Raw genomic sequence first — 18,966 nt, 5'->3', positions numbered from 1 at the left:
CGATAATGGTGATTTTGTGTCATTGTTAGCTCTAGTGGGACACAACTCTCCAGGATTCCCCAAATTAAATTCTCCCCCTCAATTATCCTCACACACCTCCCACCACCCCTTCATCCACATCACTACAGCACTGGACCTTCTGGTCCTGGTCATTGGCCTTTTCTTTGCAAGTTTCTGGTGACCAGATCACTATCCAACTGGTTGAGTGGCCGCTTATCAAAGGGCCAAGTTACTTATTCAGTCGCAGAATCTTCACAGCTTACAAGAGCTCAAAGAAAATAAAACCAATGTTCAAACCTTCAACATTCCTTGGGCAACTTGCAGTATCTGAAGATAAATCTTCAATTGAAGAATCCAGGACAATCCCACTGGAATTTAGTTTAAAGGTACAGCATGGAAGCAGGCCCTTCAGCCCACCGGTTCCATGCTAACCATCGATCACCCGTTCACGCTGGTTCTATGTTATCCCACTTTCACATCCACCCTCTACACACTAAGGGGCAGTTTAAAAGTCCGATAAACCTACAAACCCACAAGTCTTTAGGATGTAGGAGGAAACTAGAGCACCCGGATTCACAGGGAGAACGTGCAAACTCCTGACAAGTAGAATGTGCAAACTTTCTTACTGCTCAACTGACATCAGCCAATGAACCTACAAATGAGAGGGGAAACCAGAGCACCCAGAGGAAACCCACGCGGTCACAGGGAGAACGTGCAAATCCCACACAGACAACACCAGAGGGTGGGATCGAACCCCGGTCTCTGGTGCTGTGATGCAGTGGCTCTACCCGCATGTTGCACCATGCCACCTATTGATGGGTGTGTAGTAACATGCGGGGCAAAGTGGGCGTGAAACCACAAGATTCCTATCGCTGCTGTTCTGTCAGACATTGACCTGGCATCACAGTGGGTGGCCAGACGCACTTCAAAGGCTTTCAAAATGTGTTGGAAGCTTCGCAAATGGATTTCACAGAAGCCAAAAGCTCTTTAGATAAATCCTTAGAATAACAAACATCCTCACAGTCACTGAAGAAGGGTCTCGACCAGAAACGTCACCCGTTCCTTCGCTCCATAGATGCTGCCTCACCCGCTGAGTTTCCCCAGCATTTTTGTCTACCTTCACTTTTTCCAGCATCTGCAGTTCCTTCTAAAAAAATGATTAATTCAGAGTGTCATTTACAGCTGTCATGCTGGAAGTCAAACTTCATCTTTACAAAGTGGCGCAGCGGGTATAACTGCTGCCTCACTGCGCCAGTGACCCAGATCGATCCTGGCCGCAGGGGATGTCTGTGTGGAGTTTGCATGTTCACCCTGTCACCGCGTGGGTTTCCTCCGGGTGCTCCATTTCCCCCCCCACACCCCAAAGACGTGCGGGTTTGCAGGTTAATCAGCTGTCTGCAAATTGCCCCTGGAGTGGATGCGAAAGTGGGATAACATGGAACTAGTGATTTGGATGATCGATAGTCAGCATGGACTCGGTGGGCTGAAGGGCCTGCATCCTTGATACATCTTTCAATTATAAGCAATCTTGTACAATGAGCCAGGTCCTGTATGCAAGTTCAGCAGCATGACCACATTGCCCATGGATACAAAAGGGATCAGCTCCTTTACCGGAAGGATGTGGAGGCTTTGGAGAGGGTACAGCGTGTGGTCTGGTTTAGAGTGTTTCAGTTACAGGGAGAGGTTGGATTCACTTGGATTGTTTCCCCTGGAACAGCTGAAGTCGAAGGGAGATTTGATAAAAAGTATATAAAATTACGAGAGGCATAGATAGATAGGGTGGACAGTCAGAACCTTTGTACCAGGCTGTGAATGTACAACACGAGAGGGCACATCTACGACGAGAGGGGAAAATGTTTGACAGAGATGTGCGGGGCAAGTTTTTTTTTTACACCACAGAGAGTGGTGGGGCCCTGGAACGCACTGCCAGGGATGGGGGTGGAGGCAGACACGATAATGGCATTGAAGAGGCTCAAATGTAGACACAAGGAACGGCAGAAGCTGGAATCTTGTGCAGAGACATCGCCTCTCCACATCCTCCAGCGATGAGGCCTGACCTGCTGAGCTCCTCCAGCGCTGTGTAAACTATACATACAAACACAAAGCTCTGCCCACACCATGGGCAAAGGGTGAGGAAACGCTGTCAGCACAGAGGGTGCGGCAGTGGCCATATGTACCGGAGGGCATAGGTAACATCAGTGTGTTGGAAGGAACTGCAAACGCTGCTTTACACCGTAGACACAAAACCCTGGGGCAACTCAGCGGGACTGGCAGCATCTCTGGAGAGAAGGATTGGGTAACCTTTGGGGTCGAGACCCTTCATTAGAACATCAGTACCATGTGTTTAGTTCCAAGAATAATCCCTTCCTCTTTTACATCCGAAACAAAGGTCACGGTCAATTTTTAAATGCCATACCACTAACCACTGCCATGAGTCAAATATTACACACCCATCATCCGCCTACAATCAGTCGTCAATATTGCAAGTCACACGATTTACACACCTGGCACAAAGCACACCATTAGTCACACAGCTCTTACACAGTGGACAGCTACTCATCAGTGCACTCTGTAGGACATTCACACACACACTCAACATTTCCGCACAGTTCAGTGGCTGCCTTGTACGTCATTTACAGCCACATCCAAGATTAATTGATGGTCTGAGTTAGACTGCAGATTTTAAACAATAATTTAGTTCGAACCGTAGTCAGGATGGAACCCGGGCCTCTAGCGTTGTAAGGCAGCAGCAACTCCACCACTGCGCCACAGTGCTGCCTCTGTTAGCTTCAAGACAAGGGCGGCACACTGATTCATGTTGTGAATCTGCTTGCTCTGCAGCCATCAACAGTCATTTCCATGTAGCTCCCCCCCACCTTCGGCCTCACCATTACCAGGAGCCAGGGATGGTTGGGTTAACATAAGATGAGCGTTTGACAGCACTGGGCCTGCACTCGCTGGAGTTTAGAAGGATGAGGGGGGACACCTCATTGAAACTTACCGAACAGTGAAAGACCTGGATAGAGTGTATGTGGAGAGGAGGTTTCCACGACCAGAGGCCACAGCCTCAGAATAAAAGGATGCACCTTTAGAAAGGAGATGAGGAGGAATTTCTTCAGTCAGACGGTGGTGAACCTGTGGAATTCATTGCCACAGAAGGCTGTGGAGGTCATGTGAATGGATATTTTTTACGGCAGAGATTTGGCACATTCTTGATTAGTACGGGTGTCAGGGGTTATGGCGAGAAGGCAGGGAGGAGAGTGAGAGGGTAAGATGGATCAGCCATGATTGACTGGCGGAGTAGATTTGATGGGCCGAATGGACTAATTCTGCTCCGAGAACTTAATGAACATGATGCACACTCATGCTGCACACTTCCCATTGGAAACAGAGTTTGGAAGCATTTGAAACAGATACATAGGTGGTGTTTAAGAGCTTTTTAGACAAGCAGACAGAAAATCTGGAGCAACTCAGCGGGTGAGGCAGCATCTATGGAGAGAAGGAATTGCCGACGTTTCAGGTCTCGACCCGAAACATCTGCAATTCCTTCTCTCCATAGCTGCTGCCCCACCCACTTAGTTGCTCCAGCATCTTGTGTCTACCTTCGATTTTACCAGCATCCGCAGTTCTTTCTTAAACTTTTCGACAAGCACATGGTATGCCAGGAATAGAGGGATATGGATCATGTGCAGACAGAGGAGGTTAGTTTAACTTGGCATCATGTTTGGCACGGACATTGTGGGCCGAAGGGCCAGTTCCAGTGTAGTACTGTTCCATGTTTTATGCATCAGTATGCAATTTGGATCCCTTTGCAACTTCTACAGATATAGAAGAATGCACATGATGAGAGGAATAGAGAGGGTAGACAGGCAGAACCTTTTTGCTAGGATGGAATTGTCAAAGATTAGAGAACACAACTATAAGTTGAGAGGGGCAATGTTTAAAGGAGATATGATGGGCAAGAGAGCAGTGGGGGCCTGGAATGCTCTGCTGAGGGGGGTGTGGAGGCAGATACAATAATGGCATTTAAGAGGCTATAGGACAGGCACATGGATATGCAGGGAATGGAGGGATATGGATCTCGTGCAGTCACGAGATTAGTTTAACCTGGCATCATGTTCAGCACAGGAATTATGGGCCGAAGGGCAGTTCCTGTACTGTACTGTTCCATGTTCTAATATTTTAAGCTAATGTACCTCTCTAGTAACTGAAGTCTGAGGCATTTGCTCTGTTGCCCTTGACACCAAATGTTAGTGCGAACTATTGTCTGGAACGTAGCTTTAACTGAATGAAGTGGCTCAATTCTGCCCCCCAGTGGACAGAATTAATGTACAAAAGCACCAACTTGCATTCTCACTGCATTGTTAGATCCAGCAAGCATCACCAGAATGTAATTACTTCATCTTGTAACTTGGACAACAAACCACTATTGTTTAATTATGATATTTGAAAATGAACAATAAGTGTGCACCAACTTATCCACAAGCAGTCTGCGGCAGGGGCTCAAAAACTGTAGTCTTTTTAGATTTTTAGAGTTGCAGGTTAGAAACAGGGCCTTTGGCACACACAGACCAGCGATCACTCGCACTAACAATTTACAATTTGACCAAAGTCAATTAACCTACAAACCTTCACGTCTTTGGAGTGTGGGAGGAAACTGGAGCACCCGGAGAAAACCCACTCGGTCAGAGGGAGAACGTACAAACTCCGTACAGGTAGCACCTGTAGTCAGGATCGAGCCCGGGTTTCTGGCGCTGTGAGGCAGCTACTCTACCGCTGCGCCACGATATGCATATCTCTGTCCTGGGCCCAGCAGTGATGTAATCATGAGCCAAGCTCACCAACTTGCTTAGTTGGTTAGACCGCTACTTGCTTAGCAGATCGAGGAGATTTGGTAAGTTGACGAATACTCTGTTGGACTTCTGTTGCGTGCAGTAGAAAGCACACTGACTGGTTGCAACACACCCTGACTCCCACATCACCCTGGCCACGATCTCATTTTACCCATAATTAGAGAGAATCCATCGTTCATACCGCTGGTCAATACAAAATGCTGGAGTAACTCAGCGGGGCAGGCAGCATCTCTGGAGAGAAGGAATGGGCGATGTTTCAGGTCGAGACCCTTCTTCAAATTCAGTTCATGCCACTGGGGTGTAAGCTGCCCAGGCAAAATATGAGGTGCTGTTCCTCCAATTTGTGTGTGGCCACACTCTGGCAATGGAGGAGGCCCAAGACAGAGGGGTCAGTGTGGGAATGGGAAGGGGAGTTAAAGTGGGAGATCCAGCAGGCCTCGGTGGACCAAGCACAAGCGTTCAGTGAAACCGTCGCCGTGTCTACGCTTGGTCTCGATGGCGTCATTACTCCAGCAAATGGCCTCCATTCATGTCATGCATGTGCACCAGACAACGGCAAACGACTGTGGTGAGCCCATGACGAGAATAGTGAGAGGAAGCTTAGAGTCACAACATGCAAACAGGCCCTTCGGCCCACCAAGTCAATGCCAACCATCACACTAGTTCTATGTTATCCCACTTTCCCCATCCACTCCCACCTTACTAAGGGCAATTTACAGAGGCCAATAAACCTACAAACCTGCACGTGTTTGGGATGTGCGAGAAAACCGGAGCACCTGGAGGAAAACCGCTCAGTCACAGAGAGAACGAGCAAACTCCACATGGACAGCACCCGAGATCAGGATTGTTCATACCCGGGTCTCTGGCGCAGCGGCTCTACCGGCTGTGCCACTGTGTCACCCACGGTTGGTCTCCATACCAGGGAAGCATATATTTGGCTAGGAAGTGCTGCAGCATATGTTCACCAAGTTGATTTCAAGCATAAAGATAAGTAAAAGGACAAGGATTCCTCAGCCCCCCCACCCCCCCCCCCTCCAAAGGAAGCATCAAGGCCAACAGTCCTGTTTTACAAGAACAAGAAGGTCGCTTGATAACAAACTGTGCAAATTCCAAGAGGGATTAACTGGGAAGACACTGCGACAGATTGCTCTAGCCGGAAAAATCTAGAAAAAGCAGACAGATTCTCTGAGGCGTCACAACGTGCTGGAGTAACTCAGCGGGTCAGGCAGCATCTCTGGGAAACATGGATAGGTGACATTTCGGGTCGGGACGCTTCTTCAGACTGAATGTAGGGGCAGAAAAGAAAGTTGGAAGAGAGAAAGGGACAGGACAAAGTCTGGCAGGTGACAGGTGGATACAGGAGATAGGCAGATGGTTGGACAAAGGCCAGAGATGAAAAGGCAGTGGGTGTGAGACAAAAGGATTGAAGAGGTGCGAATTGTGAAGCTAGAGGAAGGAATGTAGGTGGAAGGGGAGGGAGAGGAGAGAAAAGTGTGAGTCCAGGTGAGGTACGGGGAGGGGGTGGGGGTTGTAGTTTATACGGGGGAGTAGGGGGGGGGGGGGAGGGGGGCTAGTCGGGGTGGGAAGGGGGAAGGGACAGGAGGGGGGGGGGGGGGGAAAGAAGGAAAAGGGGGAGGGTTATGTAGTTACTTGGAGAATTCAATGATCATGCCGTTGGGTTGTAAGCCGCCCAAGATTCGTACAGATATTATAGTCAGCGTTATGTCATTTATGGTCAGCGTTATGTCATTTATGATCTAATTAGAAAGCTATTTGCTTTAAAAAAAACACAATTCTTTGTAAATCTTTAGTCAAGAGCTTGTGGATTAACAGTGCTTGAAGTTAGTCCAGACCAGAGAGTTACATGCTGTACAAGAAAGAACTGCAGATGCTGGATAAAATCGAAGGTAGTCACAAAATGCTGGAGTAAGTCAGCGGGTGAGGCGGCATCTTTGGAGAGGAGGAATGGGTGACATTTCGGGTCTGCCTCACCCGTTGAGTTGCTCCAGCATTTTGTGTTTACCCAAGAGTCACATGTTTTTGGGTTTACAGGAATTAAGAGACATAGGATTGGAGTAGGGGTGTGGGACGGGCTTGAGGGGCCTTCGAGCCATTCAAAATGATCATGGTGATCATCCAAAATCAGTACCCCGTACCTGCTTTTTCCCGCCACATCCCTTGATTCCGTTAGCCCCAAGAGTTATATCTAACTCTCTCTTGAAAACATCCAGTAAATTGGCCTCCACTGCCTGTGGCAGAGAATTCCACAGATTCACAACTCTGGGTGAAGGAGTTTTTCTTCATCTCGGTCCGAAATTACCTACCCCTTATTCTTACGGAAGGGAAATGGGCTCCAGATCTAGGATGATGCTCCTGTACGGTAGAACACGATACTATCAATGATGAGTGTTTAAGAAGGAACTGCAGATGCTGGAACTGCAGATGCTGGAAAATCGAAGCTACACAAAAATGCTGGAGAAACTCAGCGGGTGCAGCAGCATCTATGGAGCGAAGGAGATAGGCAACGTTTCGAACTTTAATCTAATTGCCTATTCCCCTCGCTCCATAGATGCTGCTGCACTCGCTGAGTTTCTCCAGCATTTTTGTGTACTATCAATGATGACGTGTGCCACAGAGGGTAGTTGAGGCCAGTTCATTGGCTATATTTAAGAGGGATGTGGCCCTTGTGGCTAAGGGGATCAGAGGGTATGGAGAGAAGGCAGGTACGGGATACCGACTTGGATGATCAGCCATGATCATATTGAATGGCGGTGCAGGCTCGAAGGGCCGAATGGCCTACTCCAGCACCTAATTTCTATGTTTCTATGTCAGCTGAGAATTCACATTTACACAACAACAGTTTCACAATATTTTCTCTCCACAGATGCTGCCAGCTCCCAACATTTGCTGTTTGTGTTTATGTTAAACCAAGACCACATCTGGACTTCCAACACTGAAGGAGATGATTCCCATGGCACTTTTAAAATGAATTTGGATCCCCCGGGGCCTGATGATATTTAAGCCTCTCTTAGCAACACCAACATTCGCACAATAATTCTGGAGATACTGATAAGGACGAACAAAAGAAAACTAGTTTTTCCAGATTGATGGCTATAGTCATTAGCTTGAAACATTAACCCCTGTTTCTCTCTCTACAAACAGCACAGGAGCAGGTAGCAGCAATTATACTGGGGAGTAAGGAAATGGTAAAACTTGAATTAATATGTGTCTTTCCTTGTATAAACAGCACAGAAGAACAGATCTGGACCAGAATGAGCGGCTGAGAGAAAGTAGTTTTATTGGGGGAATTGATAATCTTATAGAGGTGTATAAAATCCTGAGGGGGAACAGATAGAGTGACGGCACAATGCACAGTATGCCTTGTCACCTACCCTTCAGCTAGTAATGAACCATTCAACATTACCTTAGGTCTTCCTTGGGTCTGAAGAAGGGTCTCGACCCAAAACGTCACCCATTCCTTCCCTCCAGAGATGCTGCCTATCCCCCAGATTTTTGTGTGTCTATCTTCTCTTATCATAGTGTGCTTTGACCTGTTGTTTTCACACCTTACCCTTCCTCTAGACTCCCTCTTCCCTGACTCTCAGTCTAAAGAAGGGGCTCAACCCGAAACGTCACCCATTCCTTCTCTCCAGAGAAGCAAATTATATGATGAATTTGGACTTTCAGAAGGCCTCCAATGTCCCACACAAGGAGTAATTCATACAGAATTAGTGCACAAGACACTGGGCGTTAATATACTTTGATGATTGAAAGATACAGCATGGAAACCAGACCATCAGTCCATTGAGAATACGCCCATCACTGATCTCCCATTCACACTAGTTCTATGTTATCCCACTGTCTCATCCACTCCCTACACTCTAGGGGCAATTTACAAAAGACCAATTAACCAACAAAATTGCATGTCTTTGGGATGTGGGAGGAAACCGGAGCACCCGGAGGAAACCCACGCGGTCACAGGGAGAGCTGGAAGCTCCACTCAGACAGCACGCGAGGTCAGAATTGCACCTGGGTCTCTGGCGCTGTGAAGCAGCAGTTCTAGCAGTTATGCCACCGTGCTGCCCTGACACAGGTATTGACAGAAAACAGGATAGGAATAAACAGGTTATTGTTAGGTTCAGTATCTGGTGGCAAGCCCCAGGGACCGGTGCTGGGTCTGCGCTGGTGTGACCCAAGTACTGCGCCTCTCTGCTGGTTTCAGTCCATAATCAAGGCTTTGAGAGGGGGCAAGCATGTAACTTATCCAAGTCTGCTGATGAAAAAGAGCTGGCTAACAGTACCACTTACCAAATCCATTCAAGGTCAAGATCGGTAGATTATTTAAAAAATATTATAAGGCAATCAACAGAAATGTGGTTGATATTGAGAAGTGGCAATGAAGGAACAGGGAAGTAGAGATTATTGAGAAAGAAGGATACCAACCCAAATCATCTCCTATCTATTGCTTAAGAAGGAACTGCAGATGCTGGAAAATCGAAGGTAGACAAAAGTGCTGGAGAAACTCAGCGGGTGCAGCAGCATCTATGGACCGAAGGAAATAAGGCAACGTTTCGGGCCGAAACGTTGCCTATTTCCTTCGCTCCATAGATGCTTCTGCACTCGCTGAGTTTCTCCAGCACTTTTGTCTACCTTCATCTCCTATCTATGTTCTCCAGAGATGCTGCCTGACCCGCTGAGTTACTCCAGCACTGTGTCCATCTTTAGTGTAAACCAGCATCTGCAGTTCCTTCTCATCACATTGTTGAGGAGTCCGATGAACTGATTGATTCACATCTACTTCTACTGCACTCTGGCCATTTTCTCATTTTACTCCGACCATCGGGAAGAAGGTACAGGAGTTTGAAAGCCATGACCACCAGCATCAAGAATAGGTTCTACCAAACAACCATCAGGCTCTTGAACATTACACAACACTAAGCCCAACTATGACTGTGTTTGGTTGCACTTAGGACTAGAGTTTTTTTGCCCATTTGTATTGGGGTTATATATATATATATATATATTTTTTTTTTAAATTGTCATTATATTATCTGTGTGTAAAGTGTTTGCAGACCTGTTATGCTGTTGCTACTGGTAAGCATTATCTCGACATCCCCCCGACTAGATCTCCAGTTCCCCCCCCCCCCCCCCCCCCCCCCCCCCCCCGACTCTCAGTCTGAAGGGTCTCAACCTGAAACGTCACCCATTCCTTCGCTCAAGAGTTGCTGCCCGAGTAACTGCAGCTTTTTGTGTCTATCTTAAGCATTGCAATGTCAGTTGTTGGTACATACAATAATTAAACACAAGATTAACACAAAATGCTAGAGTAACTCTGCGGGTCAGGCAGCATCTCTTGAGAAAAGGAATAATGCCCCTGTCCCACATAGGAAACCTGAACGGAAACCTCTGGAGACTTTGCGCCCCACCCAAGGTTTCCGTGCAGTTCCCGGAGGTTTTTGTCAGTCTCCCTACTTGCTTCCACTACCTGCAACCTCCGGGAACTGCACGGAGACCTTGGGTGGGGCGCAAAGTCTCCAGAGGTTTCCGTTCAGGTTTCCCAAGTGGGACAGGGGCATTAAGGTGACCGTTTTGGGTCAGAACCCTTCTTCAGACCACTCTTGACTCACGCTCACCCAGTCTGTCTCAGAATGATAGATTTTACCCAACACTAGGACAACACCAACAACTTGCACCACCAACCAACATTTGGATTCTTGTTTATTTTCTTATCCACATTCCCGAATCAGACCACATTGAGCAATCAGGCTAGGGCAGAGCTAGACATTACTGAAAGTTTAGGGATGGAGACGCAAGGAACCGCAGATGTTGGTTTACAAACAAAAACACACAAAGTGCAGGAGTAGCTCAGAAGGCATCTCTGAACAAGTCTGCATTAGGGTGTAGGAAGGAACTGCAGATGCTAATTTAAACACAAAATCCTGGTGTAACTCAGCGGGTTAGGCAGCATCTCTGGAGAAAAGGAATAGGTGACATTTCTGTACGAGACCCTTCTTCAGATGGGTCCCGACCTGAAACGTCACTCTCCATGGTCCATGTTCTCCAGAGGTGCTACCTGACCAGCTGAGTTACTCCAGCACATTGTTTTTAAGAAGGAACTGCAGATGCTGGAAAATCAAAGGTAGACAAAAATGCTGGAGAAACTCAGCGGGTGCAGCAGCATCTATGGAGCGAAGAAAATATTTCCTTCGCTCCATAGATGCTGCTGCACCCGCTGAGTTTCTCCAGCATTTTTGTCTACCTTACTCCAGCACATTATTGTGTGTAGGACAGAACCACAGATGCTGGTTTAAACCGTAGACACAAAAGCTGGAGTAACTCAGCGGAGTCAGGCAGCATCTCTGGAGAAAAGGAATAGGTGGCGTTTCGGGTCGAGACCCTTCTTCAGACTTATTGTGTGTGTATGTGTGTGTGTCTGTGTGTCTGTGTGTCTGTGTGTGTGTGTGTGTGTGTGTGTGTGTGTGTGTGTGTGTCTGTGTGTGTGTGTCTGTCTGTGTGTGTGTGTGTGTGTGTGTGTGTGTGTGTGTGTGTGTGTGTGTGTGTGTGTGTGTGTGTGTGTGTGTGTGTGTGTGTGTGTCTGTGTGTGTGTGTGTGTGTGTGTGTGTGTGTGTGTCTGTGTGTCTGTCTGTCTGTCTGTCTGTGTCTGTCTATGTGTCTGTCTGTCTGTGTGTCTGTCTGTGTGTGTGTGTGTCTGTCTGTGTGTGTGTGTGTGTCTGTGTGTGTGTGTGTGTGTGTGTGTGTGTGTGTGTGTGTGTGTGTGTGTGTGTGTGTGTGTGTGTGTTTGTTTTGGGTGAAAGTGGGGTGTTTTTTTGGAACATTGCGAAAAGGTTACTCACTTTTCGAAGATAGAAATCAACTTTTTCCTGTTCTTCACGGGCTCCGAGTCTTCCTCGAACTCCTCGATCTCCTTGCCCAGGAAGACCTCCTGGTGGAAGTCCTTGTTGAGGATGCCCCCCTTCTCCAGCTTGAGGCCGTTGACATGGTTGGGCGGCTGGATCTCGTTGTCGTCCTTGTCGTTGGCCTTGTCGTGCTTGGCGGCCGAGTTGTTGGTGGGCCGGGCGTACACGTCGACCAGCACGAAGAGGGAGAAGCAGGCCACGTAGAGGCTGGCGATGCTGCACAGCACCGACTTGACGGAGACCATGGCGTGAGGTGAGGTGAGGTGACGGGGGTAGAAAAATCACCTCAAACTGACCCTGTAACCCGACCAGAAACTGTCAGCCTCAGCGGCCAGTCCCCGCCAGCCGACCCCTGTCCCCAGCCATCGCCATCGCCATCGCCCTCTCCTCTCGTCCCTCAGCTCGACGCTGCGCTGCTGTGGGCGGGCTAGAGCTGGAGACCGCGACCAGGACAAGCTCTCTAGCGCCTCCTCGCTTGGATGACTTCCCCTTGGCGCCAAACCTGGCACCCTAATCCATCTGAGGAAAGACATTCTTGCCACAGAGGGTTGGGAAACATAGAAACATGGAAATTAGGTGCAGGAGTAGGCCATTCGGCCCTTCGAGCCTGCACCGCCATTCAATATGATCATGGTTGCACAGAGAAGGTTCACCAGACTGATTCCTGGGATGGCAGGACTTTCATATGAAGAAAGACTCGGTTTGTACTCGCTAGAATTTAGAAGATTTGAGGGGGGATCTTATAGAAACTTACAAAATTCTTAAGGGGTTGGACAGGCTAGATGCAGGAAGATGCAAAGGTCCAGAACAAGGGGTCACAGTTTAAGGATAAGGGGGGAATCTTTTAGGACCGAGATGAGGAAAACATTTTTCACACACAGAGAGTGGTGAATCTCTGGAATTCTCTGCCACAGAAGGTAGTTGAGGCCAGTTCATTGGTTATATTTAAGAGGGAGTTAGATGTGGCCCTTGTGGCTAAAGGGATCAGGGGGTATGGAGAGAAGGCAGGTACAGGATACTGAGTTGGATGATCAGCCATGATCATATTGAATGGCGGTGCAGGCTCGAAGGGCCGAATGGCCTACTCCTGCACCTATTTTCTATGTTTCTAACTTGCACCAAACTTGGCACCACACATGGCACCACCAAAGATACTGGAGGAGCTAGTACTAGATACCGTAGTATCTTTGGGCACCACTACCCCCCCCCCCCCCCCCCATCTCTCCAAGGAACCAGATTTAAAGGGGGGATATACACCTAATTTCAGTCGCTGACGTTTTGGCTCCAGACCTTTCTTCAGACTGAAGAAGGCTCGATTCGAAACATCACCTATTCCTTTTGTTCAGAGATGCTGTCTGATCCGCTGAGTTACCCCAGCTTTTTGTGTCTATATTCTGTGTGTTTAGTTGATCTATTCCTCTCATAGTTTTGTACACCTCTATAGTCATTCCACATCCTTCTGCACTCCAAGAAATAGTGTCCTCGTCTGCACAACCTCCCTATAGCTCGGGCCATCAAGTCCAGGCAAGGAAAGGAACTGCACTGTTTTTTTTCTTGCCCAGCCAGGCTCAAAGATCTTATATCTATAAGATCTTTGGCCAGACTTACATGTGATTCAAAACTTCCAGCAATCGTATCTTCACTCTCAAATATTCTAACACATTAGCTCACAGTCAATGAGTGATGCTTTCCTAGTCATTAGCACCCTAGGCTGGGCGATGTTTCGGGTTGGGACCCTCTTTCTAATATGTCAATATGATCTGAGATTCCCCCCCTGATATTCTCAGATTTCCCATCCAGTGGAACTTCTTGTCGGTCTGAAGATGGGTAGCAACCTAAAATATCACCTGTCCATGTTCTCCAGAGCTGCTACCGCTGAGTTACTCCAGCACTTTGTATCTGAAAGCTGGCATCTGAAGTTCCTTGTTTCTACATCATGAACTTGTTTTCTCTCAGTTTTTGAGAACTGATCAAATTACTTCTTGCGCTTAATTTCAGGAGTACATCCTTGGTTCGTATAATGTACTTGAGTACTTTAACCCTTGGACTACTACTGGCATCGTTCCTGTAAACCTTTGAAGACTATTATGTCGTTGCTCAGGTGTGACGTGCAGAACTGAACTTGATACCCCTGGTGTGGCCTAAGAGGTAATACGAAGACACAAATGACTGTAAATGCTGGATCTTGAGCTTAACACAAAAGTGTTGGAGGAACTCAGCAGATCAGGCAGCATCTGTGGAGGGAATGCAGACAATGTTTCAGGTCGGGACCCTTTTACAGACTCCGCAGATGCTGATGTTAGAGAATTAAATTGTCATGCCATAATTTGTAAACTATGCCATGGAATATGAGGTACTGTTCCTCTATTTTGCAATTGGCCTCATCTTGGCAGTGTTTAGTTTAGTATAGTTTAATTTAGTTTAGAGATACAGCGCAGAAACAGGCCCTTTGGCCCACCGAGTCTGCGCCGACCAGCAATCCCCGAACATTAACACAACCCTACACACACTAAGTACAATTTACAATTGCTCCCGATGTTGAACTCGCTGGCCGATGAAAGACCCCGTGAACGGGCCGATTGAAGCCCCACGATTCGGGGCGGATGAAGCTGCTGTTGCTGGAGTTCAGAGTCGGTCACCAACCAGGTCAGCTTCCGGTGTTACCGTCCACAGGCCCCAAGGCCGAAGCCTAGCGTGTGTCCGCCAAGAAATGTTATCCCCCGCATGTTTCTATAGCGATTTCCGTGCCTGGTCTCGCTGATGTAGAGGAGGTCAAGACAAGAGCATCTATTGCAACAGACGAGGTTGGAGAAGGGCTGGGTGAATCTCTGCTTGGATGGGTTGTTTGGATGCTTGGATGTTGACGAGGGTGGAAGAGCGGGGGCAGGTGGTGCACCTCCTACAGTTTCAGGGTGAAGTGCCGGGGAGACAGAGGAATGAGTGGGGAGGGATGAGTTAAGCGGGAGTCAGGGAGAGAGTGGAAGGCGGAAGGAGGAGGTGATGTGACATGCAGTGGCATTGTAGCTGGTGGTAATGTCGAAGAATAGTGCGCTGGCTGTGAAGGCTGGTGGGGTGAAAGGTGAACACTCCCTATTCTGTCTGGGGAGAGACAAGCTGAGAGAAGATGAGTAGGAAATGGGGGGGGTGCTGTGGGTGAGGGCACCATCAGTTGCAGTGTGGTGGGATGGGGAAGCCCCATCTGCATCTGGCCCATATCCCTCTGGATATTTCCTATCCATGTACCTGCCCGAAAGGTGCCTACCTCAACTACCTCCTCCACAGCACAGTGCCACAGCTGGTAGAGCTGCTGCCTCACACTGCCAGGGACCTGGGTTTGATTCTGACACCGGATACTATCTGTGTGGAGTTTGCACGTTCTGCCTGTGGTCGTGTAAGTTTCTTCTGGGTGCTTTGGTTTCCTCCCACATCCAAAGACGTGCGGGTTTGTAGGTTAATTGGTCTCTGTATATTGCTCCTCGTGTATATCGAGTGGATGAGAAAACAGGATAGCATAGCACTATTGTGAACGGATGATCGATGGTCAGCATGGGCTCAGTGGACCGAAGGGTCTGTTTTCATGCTGTGTCTCTGAACTAAACTAAGCTAAACTCTGGCAGTTTATTCCATAAACCCAGAATCGACATCTCAATGTTTCAATTGCATCTAAAAGATAAAAGATAATTTATTCAAGACTCTACAATTCATCTGCACATCTACATTGTCCAACTAACTCTGTGGCTTCCGAGACCTCTGTCCGTCTGAATCTGTAAAGTGATCTCCATCCCGAACGACACGGTGGCGCAGCGGCAGAGTTGCCACGCTTACAGCGCCAGAGACCCAGGTTCGTTCCCGACTACGGGTGCTGTCTGTACAGAGTTTGTACATTCCCCCTGTGACCACGTGGGTTTTCTCTTAGATCTTCGATTTCCTCCCACACTCCAAAGACGTACAGGTTTGTATGTTAATTGGCTTGATATAAATGTAAATTGTCCCTAGTGTGTGTAGGATAGTATTAGTGTTCGGGGATCGCTGAAGGGTTCTGACTCAGGGGGCCGAAGGGCTTGTTTCTGCACTGTATCTCTAAACTAAACGTTAAAGAGGATGATTCACCAGAGTGAAACAGAGCAAGCATATAATTTGGTGTTAACAGTCTGTGAATATTAAGTATTACCCGTGGTATCAGTAATTCTTATCATACCCAGTCTTCAATCCTTCATCTACTGATTAATATATCAGTTTGTCTCTCATATTCTTTTTTTTTTTTTTAAAAGAGACTGAATTGTGCAGTGTAGGTTTACCAGAATGATGCGTAGGAAGGAACTGCAGATGCTGGTTTACATCAAAGATAGACACAAAATGCTGGAGTAACTCAGCGGGTCGGGCAGCATCCCTGGCAAAAAGGATGAGGTGACGTTTCGGGTCGAGACCGTTTTTAAGTCTGAGTCCGGGGAGAGAGAAAGTGGAGGTCTATCCCCTGGCTATTCCTCTTCCCCAGCGATGCTGCCTGACCTGCTGAGTTTTGTGTATATTATCAGTATGATGCATGGATTAGGGAGTGTTAGCTTCAGAGTGAAGTTGGACAGACTTGGATTGTTTGTCCTGGAACGTCAGAGGTTGTGGGGATGTCCACACATAAGATTAGCGTCATTCAGCCAGAGCTGAATACACTTCTTGGCATCTGCATACAATGGTGTCTGTCATGTCGCTTCTTGTGCGTGGTGGCGGAAAGATTGGTGGAAACTGGGCTGCAACGTCAACATAATTTCCTTGACCCCGGAGAGGGAGAGGGAGAGGGCCTTTATTGTCATTCAGAAACAGAATCAATAATAACAAAACATACAATAAACACAAATGAAACATCCACCGGGCAGACAGTCAGAACCTTTTACCCCAGGGTGGGAATATACACCAAAGGACATAGCTTTAAGGTGAGAGGGGCAAAGTTTAAAGGAGATGGGTGGGGTAAGTGGACACGGAGAGTGGTGAATGATTGGAATGCGCTGCCAAGGGTGGTGGTGGAGGCAAACAGGAAAGTGGCATGGACGAGATTTTTGGATAGGCACATACTGTAGCTATGCAGGGCTATGGGTATGTGCAGGCAGATGATTGTTAAAGGCTTGGACACGCTAGAGGCAGGAAACTGGTTCCCGATGTTGGGGGAGTCCAGAACCAGGTGCCACAGTTTAAGAAAAAGGAGTAGGCCATTTAGAATGGAGACGAGGAAACACTTTTTCTCACAGAGAATGGCGAGTCTGTGGAATTCTTTGCATGGAGGGCGGTGGAGGCAGGTTCTCTGGATGCCTCCAAGAGAGAGCTAGATATGGCTCTTAAAAATAGCGGAGTCAGGGGATATGGGGAGAAGGCTGGAATGGGGTACTGATTGGGGATGATCAGCCATGATCACATTGAATGCCGGTGCTGGCTCAAAGGGCCAAATGGCCTGCTCCTGCACCTATTGTCTATTGTCATGAGAGTTGGTCTTGGCATCATGTTCAGTACAGGCATTATGGGCAGAAAGAGCTATGGCGTACTCATTGGCAAGATGCAACAAATAGCAGGGAAACTTCATCATTGTATTTCCTAATCACACTAATGGATTTTGGGCAACGGACATCAGTTGCCTTGACATTATAGATCTGTGGTGTTTTTGGCAATGAACCAACGCAGTGGGCTGACCCTGTTTGTGAAAGTTGCAAAATTGAAAACTTCAATTGTAAGGACTTTGTAACCTCAATCAATTACACTATAACGATTTCTGGTTTCCTTGCGTAATACTGTGTGGAAATTGGCACTTGCAATCTGGTGTTCTCTACTGATATGTTGGAGGTGTTACATTCCTTTGCTGTAGCTCAGCACAAAGAATCTTTGCTGCCAGAAAAATATCCAACCACACAACCGATACAGACACAAAATGCTGGTGTAACAGGCCGCGTCTCTGAAGAGAAGGAATGGGCGACATTTGGGGCTAGACCCTTCTTCAGATAACCGATACTCTTCCTGCTTCTAGACGAACAGGAATGGAAAGGTGTGAAGGAGTTTTCATGTCAAATTAAACTAATTTCCTCTGCTGGAAGTACATGCAACAGCAGCATTTAAGAAGCTTTTAAAATAGCCTGCTGAATGAGCAGGGAATGGAGAGATCATGTTCTGCAAGGGCACTGTGAGCCCTGGGGACCTGTTTGCAGTAACTCCGTCAGGCAGCATCTCTGGAGGACATGGATAGGTGACTTTTCGGATCAGGGCCCTTCTTTCGACAGTTTGTAATGGTGAGAGAAAGCCGGAAATGAGTTGGGACAGGACAAAGCCTGGGAAGTGATGGTTGAATACAGGTGGGGGTGGGGAGGAAATAGTGTATTCTATTCACTGCTTGCCAAATAAACACACAGTGTTAAGGTAGTATTGATGGCGATTGGAGGGGTGGAGAGAATAATGGCAGAGGGAATAATAAACCATCACAATGGGTGCACATACTCAAGTTTTAATTTATTGATCACAATACAGGTATTTAAACAATATCGTTTTGTCATGATTTCAGCATTTTTCAATAAACACACCATTGCATTTTATATCAGTTCATTAAAGTCACCGCATAATACTTCTGTAATACTGTCCAATTTGTTTCAAGGTAGTCCTACCCCTTCAAACTGCACCCACCAAGTCCGGTAACCAGTGTTAGTGAAGTTCTAGTCAGCGGTACAGCCCCTTGGGTTTATGTAGGAAGGAACTGCAGATGCTTGTTTACACAAAAGACAGACACACAATGCTGCAGTAACTCAGTGGGCCAGGCTGCATCTCTGGATAGAAGGAATGGGTGACATTTCAGGTCGAGACCCTTCTTCAGACTCTGTCCTGAAACTTTATCCATTACTTATATTCAGAGATGATGCCTGTCCCGCTGATTTATTCCAGCATTTTGTGTCTATCCTTGGGTTTATTATGGGTTTCAGTTGGCAATGGCCACAGGCTGCCCATAGACAGATTTGCTATTCCATATCATGATTGGTGCAGCAGCAGCAGCAGCAGCAGCAATAGCAGCGTGCTGAGAGGCAGCTTATGGCCACAGAAGGGTGCAAGACTCAGCAGCATTCAATAGATTTGGGATTAGGGGGTGGTTAAAATGTTAATAGGATAAAAAGGAACTTTGAATATGGAAGTGTTTTACATATTACAGATGCAATACGAGAGAACGGTTCAGG

At 47.4% G+C, this 18,966-nt stretch overlaps 1 protein-coding gene across 2 annotated transcripts in view; it reads right to left on the bottom strand.

Moving 5' to 3' along the window:
* The window catches only part of sdf4 (stromal cell derived factor 4), a 31,180-nt gene extending 18,976 nt beyond the window's left edge, over window positions 1-12,204 (bottom strand). For both annotated transcript variants that reach the window (XR_008725857.1, XM_055659202.1), the window contains exon 1: window positions 11,708-12,204. Coding sequence is in view for 1 of the 2 variants with exons in the window: in XM_055659202.1 (XP_055515177.1) it covers window positions 11,708-12,015 (308 nt within the window). In the remaining variant the exon portion in view is untranslated. The remainder of the gene's footprint in view (window positions 1-11,707) is intronic.
* Window positions 12,205-18,966: the final 6,762 nt, after the last annotated feature.

The sequence above is a fragment of the Leucoraja erinacea genome, chromosome 30 (genome assembly GCF_028641065.1).
Source record: "Leucoraja erinacea ecotype New England chromosome 30, Leri_hhj_1, whole genome shotgun sequence".
Taxonomy (NCBI): domain Eukaryota; kingdom Metazoa; phylum Chordata; class Chondrichthyes; order Rajiformes; family Rajidae; genus Leucoraja; species Leucoraja erinaceus.
Note: the sequence above shows the minus strand (reverse complement) of the source record. Positions and strands in the feature narration are given on the sequence as shown.